Source organism: Dermacentor variabilis, chromosome 9, assembly GCF_050947875.1.
Source record: "Dermacentor variabilis isolate Ectoservices chromosome 9, ASM5094787v1, whole genome shotgun sequence".
Lineage (NCBI taxonomy): Eukaryota > Metazoa > Arthropoda > Arachnida > Ixodida > Ixodidae > Dermacentor > Dermacentor variabilis.
Genome location: NC_134576.1, coordinates 83509622 through 83523096, shown reverse-complemented (window position 1 = coordinate 83523096; position 13475 = coordinate 83509622). Strand labels below are relative to the sequence as shown.

At 51.5% G+C, this 13475-nt stretch overlaps 1 protein-coding gene and 1 long non-coding RNA gene across 2 annotated transcripts in view; both read right to left on the bottom strand.

Moving 5' to 3' along the window:
* Positions 1-2903, bottom strand: part of LOC142558420 (calcium-activated chloride channel regulator 1-like) — a 116253-nt gene extending 113350 nt beyond the window's left edge. The window contains exon 1 of the mRNA XM_075670555.1: positions 2703-2903. Coding sequence (XP_075526670.1) covers positions 2703-2903 — 201 coding nt within the window. The remainder of the gene's footprint in view (positions 1-2702) is intronic.
* Positions 2904-5376: 2473 nt separating this feature from the next.
* Positions 5377-13475, bottom strand: part of LOC142558077 (uncharacterized) — a 56650-nt gene continuing 48551 nt past the window's right edge. The window contains exon 3 of the long non-coding RNA XR_012822948.1: positions 5377-5517. This is a non-coding gene — a long non-coding RNA (uncharacterized LOC142558077). The remainder of the gene's footprint in view (positions 5518-13475) is intronic.

Genomic DNA, 13475 nt, shown 5'->3' with positions numbered 1-13475 from the left:
AAAGACGTTCCTCTGTCAGTAATCAGAACTTCTGGCGCCCCATGTCTCATCGAAAGGTTCTCGATGAAAAAGTTGGCTAATTACGCTGCACTACCTTCGGGCAAGGATTTCGTTTCGGCGTAGCCGGTAAGATAGTCGTTAGCCACGACGATACACTTGTTTCCAAAGGTAGACGTCGGAATGGCACCCAACAAATTCATCCTCATCTGCTCAAACGGTAGGTAAGGTAGCTCGATCGGCTGTAGTAAACTAGCTAGACTTGTAGGTAGTGTCTTGAGTAGCTAAGAGTCTCAGCATGTCTTCACCTAACAGGCGACGTAGGTGGTCAGAAGCGGCGAGTAGTACTTCTCTTGTAATCTTACAAGCATGCAAGGAAATCGGATCGTCATGCAGGGCGTGCAAGACTTCGGGCCAAAGTGCTGCTGGAACAAGGAGAGGGTCGCATGCGCGGACTGGGCCGTTCTTTTTTACGAGGACGTCGTTGCGCAAGGAAAACGAAGACAGTCCACGCTGAAATACCCTAAGGACAACGTCGGTGTTTCCTTCTGAGCACTCCGCAAGGCTTCGTAACTCCGGGTCCACTCGTTGCTGCTCAGCGAAGTCGTCTGCAGTTATTGTTCCTGGGAAGGCGTTCATCGAATAATGGATGGGAAGGTCATCTCAAGCGAATAGGCACTTTTCCGGCTTCTGGGTGAGTCCAGATGACTTGATAGCGCCCACTACTGTCTGATGCCGCCTCAGGTGAGCTTCGAAATTAGTGGCAGAGACGACAACGTCATGCAAGCAGACAAGACAAGTCTGCCACTTCAGTCCTGCCAAGACTGACCATCACGCGATGGAACATTGCAGGCGCAAAGTCCGTATGGCATCACCTTAACCTTGAATATACTGCCTGGCGTGATAAAAGCGGTCTTCTCTCGATCCCTTTCGTCGACTTCAATTTGCGAGTACCAGGCTCGAGGTCCATTGACGAAAAGTACTTAGCATACAGAGTAATTCTGCAGAGTCGGTCTAATGGGTCATCTATGCGTTGAACGGGGTGTACATCTTTCTTGGTGATCTTGTCCAAGCGGCGATAATCGACGCAGAAGGGCAGAGTTACATCCATATTCTTCAACAATACCACAGGAGACGCCCACTGGCTTTTCGAAAGCTACATGATGTCACGCACCATTTCGTTGAATTGTTGCCTTATAGCTTCTCATTCTCTCGACGACACGCGGCATCTTCTCTAGTGGAGTAGTCGATTAGATTCTTAGGTTATTATGCGATGCTTTGCAGGGGGCGTTTGCCGAGTCTGATGGCGAGGAAAAGCAGTCATTTTATTGTCGGAGAATACTTTCCAGTTATTGTGGCTTACGTCACGGGGAGGCTTGGATTTATTTCGAAGACTGTTTCGGCAACTATGGTCGTCGAGGTGGATGTGGCAGAATTGGAGAGGAGAAACGCATTGCTGTTTTCCACAATTTCCTCGAGGTATGCGATCGCGTTTCCTTTTTGACGTGCTCGAACTCCTGGCTGGAGTTTGTCAGCATCACTTTCGCTTTTCCTCCATACAGTCAGGTGATCCCTCTTGCGACACAAATTTCATGATCGAGCAGTAGACGATGAACGCTCTCTATGGCACCTTCTAGGGTTTGCGGATGTTTTGGTGGCAACGGAAATGAGAATGCTGGAGGGAGGTGGGATGCTCACTTGATCTTCGAGCACATTGAAGGTATGGCGACTACGAGATCTCTCCAGCGGTATCGCTTCAACTTCGGACAGCATCATCAACGTCGACTTCAGGTTGATGATTGCGCCATGCGTCGATGCTGAGAATAATGTTTCGTGAACACTGTTGGAGGATAACGAAGGTGGCAAGAACCGTAATTCTTGCCATGCAGATTCCATTCGGCCTTATTAGGTGTCCTCCATAGGCAGAATTTGAGGGCCTTCCCATGCAGTCTTGACTTTCTTCAACTTGGCGGCGAATAATCCATTGAGGAAGGAATGGTTGGCTCCATTGTCTAGAAGCCCGATGACTTCGTGGCCGTCGAGAAGCACGTCGAGGTCACTGGTTCTTTATCTTGCGTTACAGTTAGGTCTTGGCGCTCGATCACGGCTGCGTCGAATTGACCTGTCACTGGAACGTCGCGCCATCAGATCTTTCTTGTCGGCGTTTTTTTTTTTGCTTCTAGGCTTCGTCGGGATGACTGCATGTCGTTGATGTGTCGTCAAGATACTCTTTTGGGCGTCTTCGTTGTCGGCGGGGGATCTCCGTCAGTTCGACGAACCGGAACCGCACCTCTATCAGATCCTGCTTTTAGTTTTCTGGGTATGGGCGGACGGACCGGCCCCAGGCTCCGCCATTGTATGGTTGGCGCTTCAGCGACAGGTAGCGGCCTGGTTACGCCAAATGATATCGTCGTCGAGGGCTCCACTGAGTGGCGGCGAGGTAGTCGGCGATATCGCGCACGCGTTCACCTTGCTGCGGGCGCAGATGGTTGACAGAGAACCCTCGTAGTACCATTTCATGGTATGGGTACACGCAGTAGACATGACCCGTTTCTCGGCAGTGATAGCAGAGCGGACGGTGGATGTGAACGACGGAATTACGATGCTGTGGGGCCCTGGCGCGGGCACGGAGGGGAACTATGGAGGCGAGCCACGGCGGTGTTTGTGATCGTTTCTGGCTGGGATCGCGGCGATGGCGGTAGCACCTGAGGAACTCCAAGTGATCGCTGTAGTTGCTTGTAGAGCATGTCAGAGACCGAGGCCGCCTGAGGTTGCGATGAAGGCAAGATCTTGCGCAGTTCTTCGCACACAATGGCCCTGGTGGTCTTTTGGAGCTCGTAGGAGCCCAGTCCTTGGATGGCGCACTGCTGCGTGTGCACTTGGTGGTAATATTGCCCAGTGCGCATTTGCAGAGGTGCAAAAATGATCGATTAAATTATGGTGTTTTACGTGCCAATACCACGATGTGATTGTGAGGCACGCCGCAGAGGGGGACTGTCGTTCTTCGGCGGGTTGCGGATTAGTCCGGCGAAAAGTTCTTCCTTGATGTCCCGCATCAAGGAGCGATCTTTCTTCTCCTCCGACACTAAAAGACGGCACTCTCTTCCATGAAATTCGTGATAGCCTCATTGGGCAGCTGCACTCGGATTTGTAGTAGAGCTTCGGCTCGCCCTTTGCGCACGACGCTTCTGAATGTCTGGAGGAAGCCGCTGCGCAACAGGTCCTACGTTGTTAACGTGGTGTCTCGATTCTCAAACCACGTCCTGGCGAACCACGTCCTCGCGAACCACGTCCAATGCGAAATAGACATGTCGCATTGCTCTTCCAGGTGTTTCTTCCAGGTGTTAAACGTAGTGACCTTCTCATACGTCTCCAGCAAGCTTTCTGGGTCCTCAAATCTTGATCCGCGGAACGTTGACGGTTCCCTGGGAAGCTGCAGCAGGATGTATGTTGGCGATGCTGGCGCTTCTAATGTAGCTGCTGTCGTGACCGGGCACTTCCTGGTATTTTCAGGTAGCAGTCCGTATACTGGTAACAGTCCTTGCTGCCTACGGCTAGCTGGGCGGTCTTCGAGGACGTTGCACTTGTCCTCAGGTGTCGGGTTTGTATCGCGGCTTTGCGGGGGAATTCGGTACATGAACGCACTAGCACCTTCACCAGGTGTCACGCGGTAGTGACTACCAAAAAACGCAGCGGCGAGACTGTCAATAGCTTGACTAACTTCTTATTCGGCGAACCTGTGCCCACAAAAGCAAGTTACACCTAAAGTTCAAGGATAGCGACCAGCACAGTCAACGATCGTTGAAAATCTGAACTGCCGGTCAAGAGTGTCGGCTCTTCTGCAGGAATCGTCGGAATTTCCCGAGAAATTGCCGGCACCCAATTAGCTTTTAGAAAGTACCAGAAAATTCGCGTCACGCAAGCAACCAGATTACACAAGCTTCGGTGACCACAGACAACGCATAGAACCAACGATAACGTTTCAGCAAGTTATAATTATTTAGGTGGGTCTTGCTCTGAGCGATAAGTTTAAGTTCTTAGTGGGTGAAATGCAGTCCCCGAGAAACGGATTGCTTAAGTATACGTGTCAATATTGTTATCACTGTTGGATTATTTTCACCGCCATTACTTCATTGCCAATGATATTGGAATTACCTTAATTTTCTGTTTTCATCGCCTTTGCGCTATCCTTGCCCAACCTGAACTGTTCAGTTGTATCGACTTTTAATTGCAACGCAAAACCACCAGGCCGTTATACCTTTCCATGTTCCCGCCTGTCATAGTCAATGCTCAGCTGTCCACACAATACAATATAGTTATGCGGCCAGTTTGCTTGAACTACGCATTGTTTCTTGCGAGCTTGGCGCTTTTGCAGTATGGTTCATTATATTATTCGTCATTTTCTCCCCGATTTTCTATTGAACATAGATATTTTGTTGTCGGTGTATTTGTACATACTTAATTTGTTTAGTCATGCACACTATGTCCAGTTGTTCTGTCCTTTTCCTCTTCTTTTCATATTAAAAAAAACATTTTACCTAACGTGTGCGCTAACATTCAAGCATCAGGTTTGGTCGTGGGTAAGGTATAATAATTACTGATTGACTGATCATTTTATTTAGCATATTTATTATATCAACACAGTGAGACGATAGCATTTTCCAGAACCGGTATAACATCTTTAAGCAGGGCTTCTATGGAAGTTCTGCTTCGTGCTCATCATTAGTGGAAGAATATATGTGAAACACGTTACACTGCAATCGGGTTTTTGCATTTTAATGTATACTTGAAAACGCTAGTCCAGTGAATAATTGCAGTATACAAAGTAAAGCGTCGGAGATGGTTCCAACGCCTTCCAACGCAAGTGCTCTTTGACATTCTGCGGATTTCTTTTAGTTTCTATAAACTTCAATAAATATTCATTTGAAAAGCGAATAAATATAAATGATAGCTTTTATTGAATTTGCACAGCGCAATACGATGTCGTTCAGTTTGTCACAAAACATAGTCCCGAAATATTGCCCATTTTCACATCGTTTATTCATGTACTGAGCTGGAACGAATTTGCATTTCAGGCACATAGCCTTTTTCTTCGCAATGTTACTTCAATATTCTGAGACTCGTTCAACTGCTAAGGTTAAAGAAGCATAATTTTGAGGGGACCATTTCACCACGCTATCCACTGGTAGCAAAATAAAAACTCAGCAGTGCAAAGAAAAATTCTGATCTCATAAAATAAGTTTAAAAGACTTCTTTCACAATACCGCATTCTCTGCAGGCACTCAAATGCATAATGAATCTGTGGTAGACATGAACGACATGCGTACGAGAAGAGGCCCATATTACAGAAATACTTGCATTGTGGAGATAAGGCATAAACATAATGGACGAATCGACAGGGTTGTCAGTTCCTTGGAAGAGCACCACTTGGCAGTGGTCGGTAAGCTGGCAGTTTTCCCGGATCTTGCATGTTCCTTCAACACTAAATAAAATTTTGCCTGAGCACGAGTTCAAGGTGACCTGAAACAGTGCAACACAAAAAGGAAAGAAGTAGTAAAAAGAAAACAAACACATTCTGAAAGTTTGCATATATTATCCACACATATATATATATATATATGTATATATATATATATATATATATATATATATATATATGTATATATATATATATATATATATATATATATATATATATATATATATATATGTATATATGCATTTTGTCCTTTTGCCATCTTGAATCCAAGCGTCGGCATGATTCCTTGAACTGTATGTTTGCATGTATGTACTTGTATGATCCCACCCTGCTAAGATCTTGTACAAGATCGGAGTATCTATAAATAAATAAATAAATAAATAAAAATATATCTAAGCAATGTGAACTTGCCTTTGTCCTCTAAGCTTCACTCTGAGACAGAACAAAACATCTCAAATCCGCTTATGAGACATGCTTGTGTAAAACAGAGAGAATGTGATAACAGCGCGCTTTCACCAGAACAATGCGAAAGCCAAGTTTTCAGCAAGCGACTCGACAGAAGTAAGCGCGAGCCGCAGTCTCAAGTTCGAGACCCAAATAGTTTTACTTCAGAGGAAAAATTCGTAAAATTGGGTTTTGCTGGCTTATTGGTATAACAACATAAAACAGTAAGCAGCCCAAGAACGGGACTTCGCAAAGAAACTTATGACGCAGTAGCCATTTTCACCTAAGAACACATTGCAAAGAAAAAAAAACAATAACGTAAGTCTGGACCAGTTTGAGCGCACGCGGTACAGAAAAGGTTGAGGAGGGTGAGTAATCTTGTGAATTTGGAAGCAATTCGTCAGAGTTGAATATGCATATTGTCACGCAGTAGTGAAGGTTAATCGCAGCGCCCAATGTCTGAATGACGAAACTAACTTTTATTGGGCGAACTTCTGCCCACAAAAACAGGCTACACTCAAAGCACAGCGATAGGGGCGAACACGGCCGGCGATCCTAGGAATTTGATCTGCCGGTCAAACGCGTCGGCTTTTATACATGAACCATCGAAGGTTCCAGAGTAATCACTGGCGCCCGCGTGTCTTCCAGAAAGTTCTAAACAATTCTCGTCGCACATGCACTGAGATTATTCAAGCTTCGGTAACAAAATACAACAGATAGAACCATCGATAACATTCGAGAAACCTCCGATAATTTCGGGCTCGCCTCGTGCTGAGCGAAAACATTTGTTAGACGGTGAAAAGCGGTCACCTGGAAAAGATAAACAAGTACACATGTCGAAGCCCACTCTCCAGAAGCACTTCCATAACAGGAGAGCGAAAAACAAAAGATACCTATTAAACAAAAGTAAGAAAATCAAAAACAAAAGTCGAAAGTAACAAAGTCAACCCCCCCCCCCCCAAGAAAAAAAGAAAGTCCGAAGCTCAGCTATGTAAATTCCCAAGGTACGTTAGCACTGGTAGAACGGCCTAATTCGCACAATATGGACTATTGCAGGTCCGGAGCGGCGCCCCTGTGATTGCGCAATTTCACCTTGCACGACCTCACAGTCGAGTGCGCCTATGCGTTGGATGATCATGTACAGTCCGAAACAGCGGCGTAAAACCTTCTCGCTAAGACCTCGTCGGCGTATTGGGGTCCAAACCCAAACATGGTCGCCGGGCTAGTACTCGACGTAGCGTCTTCGAAGGTTGTATTGTCGACTATCGGTCATCTGCTGATTCTTGATCTACAGGCGAGCGAGCGGTCGAGCCTCTTCGGCGTGCTGGAGATAAGTGGCGACATCAAGATTCTCTTCATCGGTGACATGCGGCAGCATGGCGTCCAGAGCCATTATCGGGTTCCTGCCGTAAACGAGCTTGAACGGAGGGATCTGTGTTGTTCCTTGCACCACCGTGCTGTAAGTAAACGTTACGTATGGCAGAACGGCATCCTAGGTCTTGTGTTCGACGTCGACGTACATTGCTAGCAGGTCGGCGAGGGTTTTATTCAGGTGCTCCTCAAGATCATTCATCTGAGTTCGGTAGGCAGTTGTTGGCCTGTCTGGCTATACTGCAGAATGGCTCGGGTAAGCGCCGCTGTAAAGGCCGTTCCTCTGTCGATGATGATGACTCCTGGAGCGCAATGTCGCAGCAGGATGTTCTCGACGAAGAATTTCGCCATTTCAGCTGCGCTACCTTTCGGCAGAACTTTCGTTTCAGCGAAGCGAGTCAGGTAGTCCATCGCCCCGACGATCCGCTTATTTCCGGATGTTGACTTTGGAAAGGGTCCCAACAATGGTTTGATGGCCTCTAGTACTGTCGCAAACCGCCTAAGGTGATTGTCGGAATTAGCGGCGAAGACGACGACGTCGTCCAAGTAAACAACACAGGTCTGCCACTACAATCCTGCTGAAACCGTGTCCATCAACGCCTTGGTACGTCGCAGGTGCCGATCAGAGTCCAAATGGTATAACCTTGAATATAAAGAGGCCGTCTAGCGTGATGAAGGTGGTCTTTTTGCGATCTCTCTCGCCGACTTCTATTCGCTAGTAGTCAGACTTGTCATCCATCGAAGGGAACTATTTAGCGTTGCAGAGTCGAGGCAGTGCGTGTCATAAGTAAGAGCCATGCAGCGAAAAAAGAAACGAAGAGGACCGTGCCTGCGGATCCGTCCGAACGGAACGAGCCCTCAAGGTTCTGTCCCGAGCTGTGATCGGGAGAGAAGCGGCGCTGAGCTGGCATTATCGACGTTGCTCTGGACCAAGAACGTTGGAGCATCAGCATTGCACTGGCTACGGGAGCCATGGAGGTTCGGTCAAGCCCATGACGCTGGCGATCCAGGCTGTGGCCGTCAACCTCGGCGACGTTCGAGCGAGGCTCCTTGGACCTGCTGCAACCTCTCACAGCAGTGCCGCGCATTCAAAGAAGGATCCCCTTTCAGAGGCGGACCAGCATGTACGATAGTCACCGGGGCGTCTCGTCAGCACACGAAGAAGTAGCGGCGGAACCCAGCGCTAGGCCTAGGCAGCGAGGCTGTGGTGCCACGTCACCGACAGGGTTCGGGACACCGGCATGAAAAGATGGACAGGTGGACTGGCCGACATCAAGGCAGCTACGCCTACCGCGTCGGCGATGGGGAAGATCTGACTGGCATCGGACTCAGAGGACACAGGTGACGACAAGATGCTGCAAGGACGCTCCTTTCTGGTCGTGCGCAGCCATAGGTTAGGGTTGCCTCACTTTCGCCTAGGAACCGCTAAGGAATAACGTAGGCGAGGATAAGGACATATTTAAGATATAAAAGTGTGGAGTTTTCTTTTGGCCAATTGAGTTTTTAGTTTGCAGTGTTGTTTGCAGTGTTGCCCTGCGTCTCCATCTCTCCTAACATCCGCACGGCCCGTAGATCAGGGACACGAGAGACAAATTGGCGAGCCTTCCAGGATAGAATCCGTACTAGGATACGTCCCAGGATTCTATTTTGGCCTATCACTGATCTTGATCAGGAATCCGACTCCTAGTTCTCGTCTCTCCGCTAAGCCCCGGTAGTACAGGACGTGCACGCTTTTTTTAGCACTGTATATGCTTCTTTTGTCCTCCTAACTTCACTCATCCCTATTATATCCCATTTACTGCCCTCTAATTCCTCCAATAGCACTGCTAGACTCGCCTTAATACATAACATTCTAGCGTTAAACGTTGCCTGGTTCATATTCCAATGGCGGCCTGTCCGGAGCCAGTGATTCTTAGCACCTTCTGCTGCGTCGCAGGTCTGACCGCCGCCGGGGTCAGTTGCTTCGCAGCTGCGGGGGACTGAGGGCCGGGGTTTAATTACTGTGTTCATATAGGAGGTTGTGGCCAAGTACTGCAAAAGGGTGGCCAATCCTGCTCTGGTGAGGGAGTGCGTTACCGGTTCTGGTCACCGCGATCAGGCTACACTCCAGGCCTGTTTATGCAATTTTATCAACACGCGGATTTTTTTTAATCCGGTGGAAAATTGCCGGCACCGGGATTCGAACCACGGACCTCTTGCACGCGAGGCGCGTGTTCTACCGCTACGCCACCGCTGCACCTGCAGTGCAGCTGTGGCGTACAACTCTGTGCCCTCGATGGGGCCACAGAGTTCTACACGCGCAGTGCGAGTTGCGGCGTGCATCCGTGTCCACGCGCGAGAAGAGAGCGCGCGGCGCTGGCGACTTTCCTTGATTGCTTGCAGATGTGGGAGAGGGCCGCATTGAAGTTGACGCGGCAGTCGATCTGCAGGCCGAGGTAATGGACGCTCTTGCGCCACGGGAGAGGGCAACGGCGCAGAGTCAGTGGTGGCGTTTGGGAACGTGCTCGCGTTCCTCGTGGGTGTACCAGTAGTGCCTTTGTTTTGGTCGCCGACAGCTGGAAGCCGATGCTTCCCATGTACTGGTCCACCGCGTCAATTGCAGTCTGGACGGATGCACGCACCTGATAGCCGACTTCAGTAGGGCCAGTCGCAAAGAGGCCGATGTCGTCAGTGTAGATGGCCACCCGTACTTCGTGCGGCATCGCTTTTGGGATGTAGTCCAGAAGTCGCGCGAGGGCAAGATTAAACAAAAAGGGGCTCAAAACACTGCCGTGTGGAACACCAGAAAACCCACTGCGCGGCCGGCTGAGCGCACCTCCAACCCGCACCCGAAGCGTGCAATCAGACAAGAAGGCTCCTACGTAGCCGAGTAGCCGGTCGGTGATGCCGAGCTCGTGCAGCACACTGACGATCGTAGAATGCGGCAACCTATAGAAGGCGTCCTGTACATCAAGAAGGACGAGGTAGCCGGCCTCGCGACGGCCCGCCGCCTGCTCCAAAGTAGCGACAACCTCGGACAGGGCGTTAGTCCTTGCGCGTAGCCGGCGGAAGCCGCTCTGCAAGGGAGCGAATGCGTCGAGTGCCGCCGCAATCCACTCCAGACGACGAAGTGCCATGGCTTCGAGTGTCTTACCGGTGACAGACGTGAGTGAAACCGGCCGGTAGGAGCTCACGCTGCTTCGCGGTTTGCCACTCGTGAGGAGAGGTACCACGGTTGCTTCTTTCCACTCGGCAGGGACGACCCCGGTGCGCCAGACGCGGTTGTACACCTCCAACAGCGATGGGAGCTGCTCGTTGTCGATGTTTCGCAGCGTCTGGTAGGTGATTCCATCCGCTCCCGGCGCAGAACGTCGCCTCCGAGCGTTGAGCACGATGCGAAGCTCGCTCAAGGTGAAGTCCTCCGTGCACAGCGCCTTCACCTGCTGCTGAATTCCGTTCGTCGGAAAGTAGAGCAGCGGCGCGAGGAGAGCGGCTTTGTTGTGCTCAGGAAGCTCGTGACGCTCGAAAACTGGACCATCCGGCGGAAGCAACGGTGGCGGCGGTGCAAAGGCAGCGGCGAACGCGTCCGCGAGCTGCGCTGCGCTCAAGCCCTGGGCGACCACGACGGAAAGCGCAGGACAGCGAGGGACCTATGGTCAAAGGAGAGCGCCGAGAATGCGCCACGGGCGCGATCTGTTGAGCGTATCGTCGAGCGACACACACAAACTGTTCCAGCTCTGATTGCGCCGCTACCTGGCATAACGGCGGCAAGCCGCATCAAGGCGATTGTAGAGAGTCCAATCCTCTTTCCTGTCACTCTTGATGGCTCGATGTTCAGCGCGGCGCCGGACAGCTCGAAGGTTAAGCAGCTTGATGTCGGGCACCGGCGTTCCCGCAGGCGCAGAACAGCATCTCGTGGCGGCGTCGACACAACGTGTCACGTGAATCAGGAAATCTGTGTTCGCAGTACGGGGCGTGGCACAGAGTTTCCAAAACTGTGTCCAGTCGGTGACACGGTAGGAGCGCCGCGGTCCATGGGCTGCAGCGTGCGGCTCGAGGGAGATCGGGTAATGATCGGAGCCCTGAGTGTCGGGGCTGCGTCGCCACTCGTAGTGGCAACCCTCGCTCACACGCGACAAGTCGATGGCGCTCTTCCGCGCGCCCCGGCGCACGAATGTGGGACTGCCGGTGTTGAGAAGTAGGAGGCCCGCAGAAAGGATGGATTTCAGCAAGTCCCTACCTCGCGGCTCGGTGTGCGGGCACCCCCATGTTGTGTGGTGACTGTTGAAGTTACCCAATACCACACAATCAACCCCGATGCGAGCGACAAGCGCAACCACGAACGAACTGTCCCACCGACGCAAGGGCCGAACATAAACACTGGCGACACAGGTGTCGGCACCCCCAACACGCACAGTCACGGCCACGCATTCGATGCCACTGGTCACGATGTCTGTGACATTTACGTCGGCTTGCGCGAGACATGCGCGAACATACAGAGATGCGCGGGACCGTCCAGGCGAATGGAGTGGGTCACAGCAATGAGTCTTTTTGCAGGTCTGCGACTGGCATTCGGTGGCACTGTGATAGGCCACAAATCCGGGGAGGTTAAACTCGCCGGGACGCGCGTAAGTTTCTTGTAGCGCGAGCACGTCGTATTCGTGTAGTGAGAAGTGCTCGGCGAGTTGTGCGTGGCGGCAGCGCATGGAGCGGACATTCCACTGGAGGATGCGCGGCCGACGTTTTGGAGATCGCCTATCCATGCTGGGGTAGGGCTTGCTGGGCTGCAAGGGCCGCGACGCACATTTGCCGAGTGGTGTCGTCCATCGCTGCTGTCTCTATGAGAACGCGCAGTGCTGCTGCGAGGGCCGCAATAACTGCATCCTTTGCATCGGAGGTGGCGGAGGTAGTAGGCTGAGTCTGCGCTTGCCCCGCCGGCTGGGCGCCGCGACCGCTGAGCGCGTCCCTGAATGACAACCCAGGTTGTACGACCGCTGTTACGTTTCGCCTACGACGCGCGGTAAAGCCGGCGCGAATGCAACGGACGCCGGGGCTTCGTTCAAAGCGGCAGACATTTTGGCCCGTTCGGCGCCGCCGCTACGCCTCCCCGCCAAGCGCGTCCAGGCATGTTCCGATGCCACGTGTCTTCATGTGCGTGTGTGAGTGTATGTGCATATTGGTGCCCACGCTTGTCGAAGCGCGGTAGCCGGGGAGAGGAGCTCCCAACAACTGTGAAGCGAGGGGGACTGACAGGCGCCGACACGACGTGTGAGCCACCTTCTCCTCCCCATTGTGCCCGAACGGCGCCGGCACGACGGCTGCGCCACCTTATCCCATTGTTCCCGAGCGGCACCGTCACGTGCTCGTCTATAGAGGGGTTCCTTCTTGCCCTCAACTGCGAGAGTATAAAAGCAGCTGCCCCCGGACGCCAAAAGAGGGCTCCGATTTCTTCTGTTGAGTAAAGTGCACTCCCGTCTCTCTACTTCGGTCAACCTGACCGCCAACTCCTTGCGATGTTAGAATAAACAAGTTGTTTTGTTGTTACCAGTCGACTCATGCTTTGCCGGGACCTTCGGATGCTTCCAGTTGTGCCCCAGGCCGCCAGGCCAACGCTACCCTTGGGGCTTGCGACCCAGGTGCAACAACGGGCGTCAGCGCCGAGTTCCCAACAACTCGCGCCAGCGGTGCGATTACAACAACTGTCTGCCAGCGGTGAGATGGCGACAACGGAGGCCAGCAGCGAAGAGATGCAGTTGACTGTATGCTGAGCAGCTCAACGACCATCCGGGAGCAGTGCAACGAGCCCTGTGTGATGACTGGTTGCCTGCAGCGGAACGACTGCGCTGAATTCTTGGCTGCGAGGTTTGGTGAGTGCGGGACTTTCTTCTTCTGAGCTTTGCCAGGCTTTTGTTAGTGTCAGAAACGGAGCTGGTAATTGTGGTTGTCGTTGCTGCCGGGTTAGTTTGCGGCAAGACAATATTAGGCAGTAGAGAAAGCAGCATTCAGAGCAGCCATGGATTTGAAGTCGTTGCGCAAACCGAAATTGCTGGAGCTTGCAAGAGAGTTGGGTCTGGATGTCTTCGACAAACTCAGAAAACCAGAACTGCTAAGGGCTATTCTTGAGTTAGAAGCTGAGGATGACGAGCTGTCGGAATGCCTTGAGACCATTGAGGAAAGGGAGACGGCAAAAAGACAGGAGCGCGAA